The sequence below is a fragment of the Bubalus kerabau genome, chromosome 21 (assembly GCF_029407905.1).
Source record: "Bubalus kerabau isolate K-KA32 ecotype Philippines breed swamp buffalo chromosome 21, PCC_UOA_SB_1v2, whole genome shotgun sequence".
NCBI lineage: Eukaryota > Metazoa > Chordata > Mammalia > Artiodactyla > Bovidae > Bubalus > Bubalus kerabau.
Genome location: NC_073644.1, coordinates 39919125 through 39933114, shown reverse-complemented (window position 1 = coordinate 39933114; position 13990 = coordinate 39919125). Strand labels below are relative to the sequence as shown.

The following is a 13990-nucleotide window of genomic DNA, read 5'->3' as shown; positions in this document are numbered from 1 at the left end:
AGCATTCTTTGGCATTGCCTTTCTTTGGGATTGGAATGAAATCCAATCCCACAGGACCTTTTCCAGTCCTGTGGCCACTGCTGAGTTTTCCAAATGTGCTGGCATATTGAATGCAGCACTTTCACAGCATCATCTTTTAGGATTTAGAATAGTTCAACTGTAATTTCATCGCCTCCACTAGCTTTGTTCATAGTGATGCTTCCTAAGGCCCAGACATCACATTCCAGGATGTCTGGCTCTAGGTGGGTGATCACACCATATTGGTTATCTGGGTCGTGAAGATCTTTTTGTATAGTTCTTCTGTGTATTCTTGCCACCTCTTCTTAATATCTTCTGCTTCTGTTAGGTCCATACCATTTTTGTCCTTTATTGAACCCATCTTTACATGGAATGTTCCCTTGGTATCTCTAATTTTCTTGAAGGGATCTGTAGTCTTTCCCATTCTATTACTTTCCCCTATTTGCTTGCACTGATCATTGAGGATGGCTTTCTTATCTCTCCTTGCTATTCTTTGGAACTCTGCATTCAAATGGGTATATCTTTCCTTTTCTCCTTTGCCTTTTGCTTCTCTTCTTTTTACAGCTATTTGTAAGGCCTCCTCAAATAACCATTTTGCCTTTTTGCATTTGTTTTTCTTGGGGGTGGTCTTGATCCCTGCCTCCTGTACAATGTCATGAACCTCCGTCCATAGTTCTTCAGGCACTCTGTCTATCAGATCTAATCCTTTGAATCTCTTTGTCACTTCCACTGTATAATCGTAAGGGATTTGATTTAGGTCATACCTGAATGGTCTAGTGGTTTTCCCTACTTTCTTCAATTTAAGTCTGAATTTGTCAATAAGGAGTTCATGATCTGAGCCACAGTCAGCTCTCAGTCTTGTTTTTGCTGACTGTATAGAGCTTCTCCATCTTTGATTACAAAGAATATAATCAATCTGATTTTGGTATTGACCATCTGGCGATGTCCATGTATAGAGTCTTCTCTTGTGTTGTTGGAAGAGGGTGTTTGCTATGACCAGTGCATTTTTTTGGCAAACCTCTGTTAGTCTTTGCCCTGCTTCACTGTGTACTCCAAGGCCAAATTTGCCTGTTACTTCAGGTACGTCTTGACTTCCTACTTTTGCATTCCAGTCCCCTATAATGAAAAGGACATCTTTTTTAGTTGTTAGTTCTAGAAGGTCTTGTAAGTCTTCATAGAATCGTTCAACTTCAGCTTCTTCAGCATTAGCAGGTGTTGGTCGTTTTTGCCAAAAAGTTTGGGGACTGTTTCAGTAAGAATTTTTAAAAATTCTTTTTATTTATTTATTGGCTGTTAATCCAACAACAGCCAATAAATTGTTAATCTCTTACTGTGCTTATTTTATAAATTAAACTTCATCATAGATATGTACGTGTAGGAATAAACATAGTACATGCAGGATTTCATGGTGTCCGTGGTTTCAGGCATCCACTGGGGGGCCTTGGGCATTATCCCCTACAGATAAAGTAGGATTGTGTGTGTATGTGTGTGTGTGTGTGTGTGTGTGTGTGTGTGTGTGTGTGTGTGTATTAGTTGCTCAGTCATGTCTGAGTCTTTGCAACCTCAGGACTGTGGCCCACCAGCCTGTCCGTGAAATTCTCTGCCTGTCCATGACCTCCTCTGTCCATGAAATTCTCCAGGCAAGGATACTGGGTGCGTTGCCTTTCCCTTCTCCAGGTGATCTTCTTGACCCAGGGATTGAACCTTTGCAGGCAGATTCTTTACTCTGTTACCGACCAGGGAACCCCAGGGTGGGACTACAGTATTAATTTAATTTATACTTGAAATATGTAGCTGCAGACAAGAAGTTTTAGTTTTTGCTCCTGGATGCTAGTGGTCATTATGAATAAATATTATTTAAGCATTTCTGATAGCCATCTTTCTCCTGTCTGCTGTGTGGTGTGAGAGCAGATGCATGCTGTTCTTCTCCTTCTTTAAAATGGTAATGCTGTCCAATGGAAGAGGATTAGATTGAAATAAAGAAGACACAGTATAATTTCAACCTCAAAGTTACTCACTCTGTGATCTTCAGCCAAGAATCACTTAATCTCACTGTAATTCATTTCCCCTATATTTTAAAGTTTCTTAGTCATATGTTAACCCCAGTCAGCTCTCTGAGACTTGTTTGATGAACCAACGCTTTCAGAGAATTCATGAAATAGAGAAAGAGTTCAGGAAAGGATTCGAAAACTAGAAGTAATTTATGGAAGACAGGATAGAGATTACAAGGAAGATAACGAGGCATGAAATTCAGGGAATCTCTGTGAGATGTTGAGATGTACAAGAAAATCTTGGGACTAAGAGAATATGGGGCTTCTGCAATGGCTCAGCGGGTAAGGAATCCACCTGCTAATGCAGGAAACACAGGAGATGCTGGTTTGATCTCTGAGTTGGGAAGATCTGCTGGAGAAGGAAATGGCAACCCACTCCAGTGTTCTTGCCTGGAGAATCCCAGGGGCAGGGGAGCCTGGTGGGCTTCCGTCTATGAGGTCGCACAGAGTTGGACACGACTGAAGCGACTTAGAAGCAGCAGCAGCAGCAGCAGCTGGAGGAGGAAATAGCAGCCCACTCCAGTATTCTTGCCTGGAAAACTGCATGGACAGAGCAGCCTGGAGGGCTACAGTCCATAGGGTCGCAAAGAGTTGGACACAATGGAGCACATGGCACTTGAAGAGAACATGAACTTTGTTTTGTTGAAGGAAAGTGGAAGGATGATATCAAATAACAACAACAAAAGTAAGAGAATAAATGTCACATAGGAAAGGGCTTTAAAATGTCGGAGGTAGAAGGTTCTGGAGCATGAGACATAAAGAAGTAATTCAGTGAAGAAACCATGGGGAATATTTTTCTATTTTGTAGAAAATAGGCCAGGATGAATCACAAGCTATATACCAAACTTGGCTTATTTACTTGGAGTCTGAGAAAAGAGCTTAGGGCTATTTACTGAAAAACACCCTTGTAAAATTACATATAGATACCACTTTGTTTTGGTAAAGCACGTTCTACTTTTGCTTTGAGATTTTCAATGTGAAAGCAGTACTGTTTGTTCAGAGATTAAAAAATTTTAATAGACTTTACTTTAGAGCACTTTCAAGTTTACAGAAAAACTGCCCAAACTACAGAGTTCTTATAGATCCTCTTTTCTGCTGCACAGTTCCCTCTATTATTTATACAGTTTCTCTTATTATTTACATTTTGTTTTAGTGTGGTACATTTGATACTTAACAAGCCAATATCAATAAATTATTATTAACTGAAGATGATAGTTTATGTAAGTGCTTCCCAGATGGCTCCATGGTAAAGAATCCACCTGCCAATGCAGGAGATAAGGGTCCCATCCCTGGGTTGGGAAGATCCTCTGGAGAAGGAAATGGCTACCCACTCCAGAATTCTTGCTAGGAAATTCCATGGACAGAGGAGCCTGGCAGCCTACAGTCCATGGGGATGCAAAGAGTAGGACATGACTGGGCAACTGAGCATAGGCCCCCTGAAGTGAGAGAAGTGCTTGTCCATGTAGCATACCCATACCTGCCAAGGAGGCTGGGAGGCAAAGTTGCAGGTATTTCAGCCTTTATAGCTGTAGGTAGCTCAGCTTCACCTCCATATCCACAGGATGGAGGAGGCCCACAGCTAAGACGGGGTTCAACTGTCTAGTAGCCAAAAGGAAGGACACTTGTCCAGGGCAGTTTTTGTTCTTGATATGCTGTGGCTGGACCTCCCTCAGGCTGGAATGATTAACCAGAAGAGTTTTTGCTCTTTGCTTTGTTAGGGGGCATCTTGGAGTTTGTTCCCCTTCTCCCCTCCCCAAACCCTAACCGTGATTGCCCTGTGGATCCTGCTCTGCCATGACTCGCCTCGTCTCCATTCACCTCCTGCCTTCTTTCTCCTTTTCCCTCCTCCCCTCTCCTCCTGGCCTCTCTCCTACCCCTTCCCATTTCTCTTCCAGACATTTCAAAAGTTGATTTGAGTTGTCTTCCCTTAAGGTTTCTGTGAAAAGGGAAGTCATTCTTCCTCTATTAAAGGCTGCTATAATCACTGGCTTATGGAGTTAATGAAGCTTTCAGGGGAAGTTCTTTTTCGTTTTTTAGGCAGGCTAAGAAATCAAACACCCTGGGCTTGCTCTAGGCAAAATGTTGAAGCTGAGAAGTTGATTTTTCGTGCCTCCAGGCTCTCTTCTACTCCTTCCCCCTCCTTCACAGCTTCCTTTCTTACTTCACTTTCACCTCTGTCACTGGCTGCCCTCCTTCCTCTCACCCCCAATTCAAAATGGCCCTTAGGAAAAAGTGAAATGCTTAATGATGCCTTCAGTCAATAATACACAGAATCACCTCTCAGGGAGTATTTACATTTAAAGCCTTTTTTTTTTAAATTCTGATAGAGGAATCAAAGGTTTTGTTCTCACTAACAAAAAGTTTCAAAAAACATCAGTCAATTGGAGAAGTTATGATTTTGTATCTGCTCACTTGGTGAATTAAAGGTCGTACTCAAAGACTTTTCTCACTTGTCTACTGATTGAAGTTGTCTACTCTCCACTTTTATAGTTGGAGAATGTATCAGCATTTTCCCATCTTTACATGTGTCTCATGACATGTGAATGACCCCAGAAATGATGGGCTGCTGGAATGCCCTGGCCTTCATGAGCCAACACAGGAATAATGTGTTCCCCTCAATCCCACTGCTCCCGGGCATGTGTGTGTGCTCACATGGGTGCGCGTGAGCACACACACACACACACACACACACTCCTTTCTTCATGAATCAGAAAGAGCCCTTGTCAGAGTTACCAGCTTTTGTGCACTCTGCTTGCAGGAGCCAATCCCCCCCAGGGTTTTGGCTTCCTGACTCTAAATCATTCAGGATCAAGGTCCCAAATAAATCCCTTGTTTACAACACATTTAAAAATCTTTTGAGAAAAAAGAAATGTGTCCCTTCTACTTTTTATAGCTAATAACTTAAGGGGCTGGCGTCTAGGCTGATTGGACTGCCTTGCTGCTGCTGCTGCTGCTGCTGCTAAGTCGCTTCAGTTGTGTCCGACTCTGTGCGACCCCACAGACGGCAGCCCACCAGGCTCCCCCGTCCCTGGGATTCTCCAGGCAAGAACACTGGGGTGGGTTGCCATTTCCTTCTCCAATGCATGAAGGTGAAAAGTGAAAGGGAAGTTGCTCAGTTGTGTCTGACTCTAGCGACCCCATGGACTCCTCTGGACCCCATGGACAGGCTCCTCTGTCCATGGGATTTTCTAGGCAAAAGTACTGGAGTGGGGTGCCATTGCCTTCTCTGTTGGACTACCTTAGCTTGGTAGAAAAAGGCACTTCTCTTCGCTGGGATGAGGACAGGGAATTCTGTTTTACAATAGTGATCTTGAATTTGACCCTAAGCACTTGTGGTAGAAGGTAAACAGCAGGCTTATGTGAAAGATCAAAGCAGAAATTGAATGCGGAGAATAGAAAATGAAAGTACATTTCACAGTGCCATAAATGCTATGAGGCCAGTGTTTGGTTTTCTCTGTGGTTGGAATTAACTTTTAGTAACAACTCACTGGCATGTATGTGATGTAGTTACTAGGGAAAATAATGATAAAAATTTGAAATATTTATGTGAAACAAGATAAACTGTGAAAAATATAATAGACATATCACAGACAAAAGGTTAATACTTCCCTGATGGTCCAGAGGTTAAGACTCTGTGCTCCCAATGCAGGGGGCATAGGTTTGATCCTTGATCAGGAAACCAACATCCTTCATGCCACATAGAGTGAAGTGAAATGAAAGTTGCTCAGTCATGTCTGACTCTGTGTGATCCCATGGCATGGCCTAAAAATAAATAAGAACAAAAACAAAAAACCTATTACCACCACCACCAAAAATGCCATAAAAAGTAAAGGGGGAAGAAAATATAAGTACTTAAACATTAAAAAATATATGAGAGCTTTTAAAAATAGAGAAGAAAAATTCTAAAACTCTATAGAAAAATTGGCACAAGATTTGAACATGCAGTTAATAGGAAAAGAAGTGAAAATTTCCTATAATATGTAAACAGATATTCAACCTTGCTCACCTTGAGAGATACAAATCAAAATTATACTGATAACTTTTCTTACCTATCAGAAGTACCTGCTCTTGTAAATATGATCATTTGATGCTCATGTTCTTTTGGGGAGTCTAGGTAGAAATAGGCTCTGTCATATATTGTTGTGATGTGATCTGTCTCTCAGTCGTGTCCAACTCTTTGCGACCCCATGGACTGTATCCTGCCAGGCTCCTCTGTCCATGGGATTATCTTGGCAAGAATACTAGAGTGGGTTGCCATTTCCTTCTCCAGGGGCCCTTCCCCACTCAGGGACTGGACCTGTCTTCTGCAGCTCCTACCCTGGCAGGCAGATTCTTTGCCACTGAGCCACCTGGGAGGCCCCCTCATATATTGCTGGTGGAATGCAGAGCTGTATAACTCCTGTGAGGGTGGATACGATAATATCTAGCAAAATTATATATGCATTTCTTTTTGACCAAGCAATCCTACCTCTAAAATTTATTAAGATTCACTGGCAAAAAAACAAAATGACTGAGGCACAAGGTAATTTATTGCAGCACCATCTGTAACAGAAAAAATTGGAAATAGCCCAATAATTCATCAATAGAGGACTGGTGAATAAATATTGATGCAGTTACCTGAGGGACTACTATGTAGATGTAGACAGATCTCATCCAGAAACTCTCATAGAAGCATCCAGAATGGTGTTTGGCCAAAACTCTGGGCACTGTGGCCCAACCAAGTTGACACATTAAATTAACCATCACAACTATAAAGAATATTATACAGAATGTACTTGCTTTTATTTAAAAAAATTCAATGAATTAAAAAACCCACAAAACTGATTCTAAATAAATTGGTTTTCTATAAGGGAATGGAGGTAACAGATATAGAAACTTGAATTCTCTGAATGTACCTTGATTTACTTTTGAATTGGGAGTTATGTAAATTTTTGGTAATTATACAACAAAATTAAATCAACATTAAAAAGCAATTCTAAGTAACTGAAAGGAAAATGAAACAAATGAGCTTGTGTTTATACTTGGTAGCTTACCCACATTGAGAAAAAATATTTCAAGTGAATTTATGACACATCAATTTGAAACTGGTGGGATATAACCTAAAGACATAAAGAAATCAAACTTTTTTTCAGGATTCATACAATTGCTGATAATATTGGTATTCTTATTTTGAAAATATACTATACATGGAGTTGGCTAAAATGAGTAATTTTCATGATGTCATGAAGAACCTTTTTTCTTTTCAGCGTGAGGGAAAAGAAATAAAAATATAAAATCAAATAGTTACATGAATCTCCTAAATTTGAGTTGGAAGTTTCAATGTGGACTCATGATATATATTTACATCTGCTTCCCAAAACATCTAGAAACAATGATCAACCCAGTAGCTAAGAGTACCTTGTTGTGGTACCTGATTTTGGTCTACGAATATCTCCTAAAAGGCTGTGTCTCCTGAAAGGAACCAAGATTCCTTAGATGAAGAGCTAATTTCAGATTTTAGGGAGAAAATGCTGAAGATGACATGGAACATTTTGTATCAAACAGCAGAGTCACTCTCAGGACAGCTGGGGTTATGTCAAAAGGACTCACTTGGAGTTTTTCCACTAATGATGGACAATTTGAATATTGGAAAGAATAATTATTTATTGGAAAGAATAATATCAGAAAGTCTACTGAAACACATAGAAAATGTTTAAAAACTCATGATTCCATAAGGATAATAATGAAAAAAACACTTATTGGTCATCATATTATTATTCTGAAAACAGGTGAATAACGGGGGAAAACTCAAACTACTGCAGACTGCTTCCTGAGCAATAGTATTTCAGGGTAACCACATAGTTCATGTAGGAAAAACTTTTTTAAGGAATATTGCCTAACAAAGGAAAAGAGTAAGACACAATTAAACTATCTTCATTTTGTGCCCCTAATTTAATTATGTAATGCATCTAGGCAATGCTCACCACTGCTGCTGCTGCTGCTAAGTCTCTTCAGTTGTGTCCAACTTTGTGTGACCCCATGGACAGCAGCCCACCAGGCTCCCCTGTCCCTGGGATTCTCCAGGCAAGAACACTGGAGTGGATTGCCATTTCCTTCTCCAAGGCATGAAAGTGAAAAGTGAAAGGGAAGTCGCTCAGTCATGTCCGACTGTAACCTACCAGGCTCCTCTGTCCATGGGATTTTCCAGGCAAGAGTACTGCTAAAATCATTAGCATTAGAGAAAGCCTGATGGGGACTGTGTCAGGTGTCTCTGAAGCTCATGCAACATCCTCTGGGACCACTTCTGATTTTGGCCTCAGCTCTGGTAGACAGATATGCTACACTCAGATTCCTCACCCACTATCCTATCAGTGTCCCTCAGTGCACAGGGAGTCTTTTTACTTCCTGCTCCAGAGCCTTCTCTGGGTTACCCCACAAGTTTCCCTGGCTCCAGCTGTCAGTCAGTCCTGAGTGTGGAAGAGTTAGTGTCTCTAGAAGCAACCCTTATCCCAGAGATGGGAGCTAAAGGACAAATGCTCCTGTCTCCTGTTTTCCTGATGGACCACTCTTGGAGGTCTTTTGTGGGCACCTCAGTGGAATTGCAAATGTCCACTTTCATTGCTTTTTCCTTCCTCTTCTGTGTCACTGGCCCTGCTTGCTCACTGCTGCTTTCTGAGATCACCTCCCCAATAAACCTGCTGCATCCACGTTCTCACTCCAACCTCTACTTGGAGGAAGAGATAGTAGGGCAGACGCTATCATGGATTGATAGGCTGCCAACATACGAGCTAGCTGGTTCATGCCATTGTCGCAAAAGGCAATCAGACAGTGTGTATCCCACACCTTTTATAAAGCATTCTTTTTAAGTGTTGGGCTTGAATCTAATCATGCCTTTATATTTAAGTACTATTCATAGAAACATGTTAAATTATTCCTTAGGGATGTAATCAGTAACCCAGAATGTGGGACATGCTACAGGACAAATGGCTCAATTTCTGCCCTGACTAAATGATACAAGAAAAAAGTGGGAGGAGAAAACTGGATGAAAAGACACTTAAGAGAACTGTCAACCAAATCTCTGGTTTAGAACCAACTATGAAAATGATAAACTATAAAAGTTACAAAACAATTGGAAAAGTTTGTTGATATTAAGGAGCTGCTATTAATTTTTGTGATATTTGATTAAGCGTCCTGTCTTGTAGAGATGTGTACTGAAGTACATGTGAATGAAACGATGTGTTTGGGGTTTGTTTTATAATGATCTAGTGGGTGGGGAGGAGGATGGGGAATAGATGAAATAGTCTCCTGAAAATGACATGCAGCCGGGTGTTGTATACATGGAGACTGGGGAGTCTGCTATACCCTTCTCTTTACTATTGAATGGGCTTCCCTAGTGGCTCAGACAGTAAAGAATCTGCCTGCAATGCAGGAGATGGGGGTTCGATTCCCGGGGTTGGGAAGATTCCCCTGGAGAAGGAAATGGCTACCAGCTGCTCCAATATTCTTGCCTGGAGAATTCCATGGACAGAGGAGCCTGGTGTGCCACAGTCCATGGGGTCACAGAGTTGGACACGACTGAGCGACTTTCACACTCTACTATTGAATATGTCTGAAAATATGTGTAATAAATGTTTTTATTTCAAGAAGATATTTCTCAGAATACAGAAATGAGAAACTAATGTACTAGAACTTCCAAAACAGACATATGCTACGACCTTATGCTGAGCCATGTGGCTTCTTTGTCCCTCTGGGATTGTTATTTGTGAAGCACGAGCACCCGCAGATTAACACCATGCTCTCTTGCAGCAAGTGCTGGGCTCCTAGCAAGCAAGGATGCTTTGAGTTGTCTTTGAGTCATAACTTCTTGGTAACTCTTGGGAGTTGAAAGTGATGTTTTTGTGAAGTATCTGCACGTGCTCAGTGCATGGTAGTGAACCTACGGATTCATTTCCCCAGATGGTCTCTAGTTTGATGATATCTCTGAACCTGTTCTCTTTGAAGGAAGGAATTTATTTTGTTGATTTTGTCTGTCCCATAATATCCATCCAGGTCTTCATTAAGTGGTTTCATTATATTTGATGGTATGAACTGAAGGTCTCTTTTCTCACCTGGTAGGAGAGGCTTAATGGGTGATATGTGCAGCCCGTCCCAGGTCCTCTCTCTGGGCGGATGAGCCCATCAGTCATCTCATGGGGCAGTAAGAGTGGAGTTTATGTCGTATGGTCCTGGAATGGTGGTGAGAACCCATGTATTCTGATGGGACATGAGCACTGTTGTGTGCTTTGTAAATGTGATCCCGTGTTTTCATCTTCCACTGGGGATGGAATGTTCCAGATGGCCCACCTGCCCCTGGAACCCGGCCTTTCTATCCTTTCCATGATGTGACTCTATATTAGTTTGTTAGAGCTGTGATGGCAGAAAATCCCACAGCCTGAGTAGTTAAAACAACAGCAATTTGTCATCTCACCATCTGGAGGTTGGCAGTCTCAGAGCAAGGTGTTGGCAGGTTCCTTCTGAGGGCCGTGAGGGGAAGGCCATCCCAGGCTCCGATCCCTGGTGTGTGCATGGCTCTGTTCACCCTATGCCTCCTCCTCCCCTTGCTTTTTTCCCTCTCTGCATATCTCCCTGTCCACGTTTCCCGTTTTCATTTTCATTCTGTTTTTTAAAAATTTTATTTGTGGTTAAAAAAAAGCACAGCATAAAAAGAACCATCATAACTGTGTGTTTTTTTTAATTGCACAGTTCAGCAGTGTTAAGCGTATTCACTTTGCTGTGCAGCAAATCTCCTGAACTCAATCCCCAGCAACTCCTGCTTCCCCATCCCCCAGCCCCAGAAAATCTCCATTCCACTTTCTCCGTTTTTGAATTTTATTACTTTAAATACCTAATACAAGGGCAATCATACAGTCAAAAATTGTTTTTATTATTTTTTAGTCTCATCACTCGGCAGGCGAGATCCTCGTTGTTCAACCAGGGATTGAACCGGGGCCGCCTGCAGGGGAAGCATGGAGTTCAACCACTAGACTGCCAAGAAGGTACCAAATTTCCCACTTTCAAAAGAACATCAGTTGTATTGGACTCACCCTAGTGACCTCATTTTTTTTTTTTTTTTGATCTCATTTTAACCTGATTACCACTATAAAGAACTTATTTCCAAATACAGTTATATCATATAAATTTGTGGTGGGAGTGTGGCACAGTTTAACTGATAAGCCTCCAAAAGAGACAATTCCATATGCTATTCTAGAAGCATAGCATATGGAATTGGCTATCTTTACTTTGTTGAAGATTTGGTTTGTTCCTTGCTCAAAGGTGGGCACAAGTATGGGAATTTTAGGGATGAAAAAGGTTAAGAATGTTGGAGCTGCTTTTCGGAGTTCTTAGACGTAGACAAGGATGAGGCTGCTGGCAGACTGTGAAGCACCTGAAAAATCTAGCTGTGGAGAACAATGGGGAATAATTCCTGTAACAATAATTAGAAAGGAAATAGCAGAGCGGGTGAAGTATTTCTGTTTGCAAATCTCAGGGAAGTCTTATGAAAATGGCGAGAAGAAAAAGATGTTCTGTGGGAAGGAAACAGCGAAAGGAGCATTTTCAGAAGTGAGTGCGCTGCAGGGAGCAGGAGAGCCATCTGTAGGAGGTTGCTCAGATCCTGACATTCTAGTTCCTGCAGGGCCTGGCTCAGCTCTGGCCCCACGTGCTCATTCCATTCAGTCCTTTGCACCCTGCTGCCCATCCACCCCCTGCTCTGCACTCCCTTGCTCTCTGATTCCCTGGGTCCTAAATGTGAACTCTCTGTGCTTCTCTATTTCACCATCCATGCAGTCTTTGCTACACAGACTCTAACTGCTGTGCGAGTCTTTGCTACACAGATTCCCTTGCCCTTAGAGCTCATGTCAGCATTGGATAGAGAAAATTCCTCTGCTAACTCAGTAGTGCCACAAACCCCAACCACAGATTCTTGCATTTTCTTCTCTTCTGGCTGAAGAAATGAATTTGCAGCTAGAATAGAGAGTGTGTGATCAGTTGTGTCCAACTCTTTGTGACCCCCATGGACTGTAGCCCACCAGGCTCCTCTGTCCAGGAATTCTCCAGGCAAGAACACTGGGATGGTTGCCATTTCCTCCTCCAGGCGATCTTCCCAACCCAGGAATTGAACCTGCGTCTCGTGGTCTCCTGCATTGCCAGTCGAGTTCTTTACCACTAGTGGTACCTGGGAAGCAGCTAATATGATCGACCACTATTCTGCTCCCTAAGTGCTTGAGGAGAATGAAATCAGAAAGCTGCCTATGAACACTTCCTAGAGATATAAAAATATATATATATATATATATATATATATATTATAGTTTTAAAGACTATACAGCTTAAGTGTGTTTGCTCTGGGGATGAAAAATAAATTCCATGTAAAGTGGGGTTACTCACTAGTTGCTTTTATATTAGAATGCTTCAGCCTGCCATGCCTTCTAGCTGGAACGTGACATATAAATTTCGTTAGAAAATATTTCTTCGGGGTTGTCAGAGGTTGAAAGAGGAACACAGAGACTGGAGGATCACAAAGACAGGATCTGAGGCGGGGGGTATGCTAAGGGGATGCTTAGGGAGAAGAGAAGAAATGAAAAGGTCTTTGTTGTTATAGACAAGCCCTGGGTTTGCTTCCAGAAGAGAGCGCAGTGGTTGTGGTTCCTCTGATTTGTAGAGACAGGCTCTGGAGGTTCCTTGAGGGCAATCTTTCTTCCCTTGACTTCCAAACTCCATGTCCTTCTTCTCTCCCTGCCTGAAACCTCAATTTCTCTGCCTGTCCTTGCTCTCTGGTTCTTCCTTCCCGTCCCTGTCATGTTTGCAATTGTCTCAACACTCCCACAGTCATCAGATTACTTGTCTGTTGTTCTTTCTTTAGAAGGCCCCAGGACAAAGAGTATAAAGCTTTTTTGGGGTGAGGGAAGGAGATGAGGCAGGCTCTTAATGAAAAATAAGGACAACAGGCCTTGAAACTCTAGTGGAGACATAATATTAATGGGGTAGTGTCTCTGTTTTATTTTCAAGCTAATCTTAACAGTCAGGTCAGGACCCAAACTTTCACTGTAATTCTTAACAGCTTCTCATCTCAAAATGAGGCAAAAACCTTGACTTCTCATGGTGGATGACAACAACTCCCCTGGTAGAGGTTTTTCTTGGCACTTTGGTTAAAAAAGGCTCTCATACGATTATATCATGTGGTGTAAGAAGCTAACAATTTGTGCTTGTATTTATCGGTCTAATACTATCTATCTCTCTATCAAGAATTAATCATGTGGTCTTACCTCCTTTGATTCGGCAGTGGGCAGATGACCCATTCCTGGCCAATGGAACTCAAGGGTCAGTCTACTGGGGAGCTTCTGGGAAAGGTTTCTTTAACTCAAAAAGAAAACAACAAAAAACAAGCAAGAACAGACACCAGTATGCAGTGCCCCTCTTCTCTGGATGTTGTCTGACAGCTGTGATGCTTAGAATTTCAGCCTCTGGGGACCATGAAGAGAGGCAATACTAATACATCAGAGTGGAAGGGGGAATGAACTCAGGTCCTGGTGATCATTCTACCAGTAAAACAATCTTGTTTATTGTCTGTTTTGTCATGCTTCTTATTGGTTAAACTATTTGTCAGTGCAGCTTGGTCTAAAATGCTGTGGTATGGTTTACTCATATAATTCTTTTAAAAAAAAATAAATTTATTTACTTTTAATTGAAAAGTAATTGCCTTAAGTATTGCGTTGGTTTCTGCCAAACATCAACATGAATCAGCCCTAAGTTAATTCTTTCAAATATACCCTGGACATATTCGAGGTAAGTCTATAGACGTAGATTGAAATATGAGCAGCGACAAAGAAGAAATACAGGGGGGAGTTGAGAACTTAGACTCCAAAACCATTTGCCTCGGTGTTCTTCTCTCTTCTATCTCTTAG

The 13990-nt window shown here is 41.7% G+C and overlaps 1 protein-coding gene across 4 annotated transcripts in view; it reads left to right on the top strand.

The window, feature by feature from the left end:
* METTL4 (methyltransferase 4, N6-adenosine) overlaps positions 1 to 13609 on the top strand; it is a 79307-nt gene extending 65698 nt beyond the window's left edge. Inside the window, exons 10-11 of one of the 4 annotated variants that reach the window (XR_008706856.1) lie at positions 10983 to 11083; positions 13369 to 13608. Coding sequence is in view for 1 of the 4 variants with exons in the window: in XM_055559724.1 (XP_055415699.1) it covers positions 13369 to 13379 (11 nt within the window). In the remaining 3 variants the exon portion in view is untranslated. Of the gene's footprint in view, positions 1 to 10982; positions 11084 to 13368 lie in introns of all 4 variants that reach the window. The other 3 variants (XR_008706858.1, XM_055559727.1, XM_055559724.1) reach the window with 3 other exon arrangements.
* The last annotated feature ends 381 nt before the right edge of the window (positions 13610 to 13990 follow it).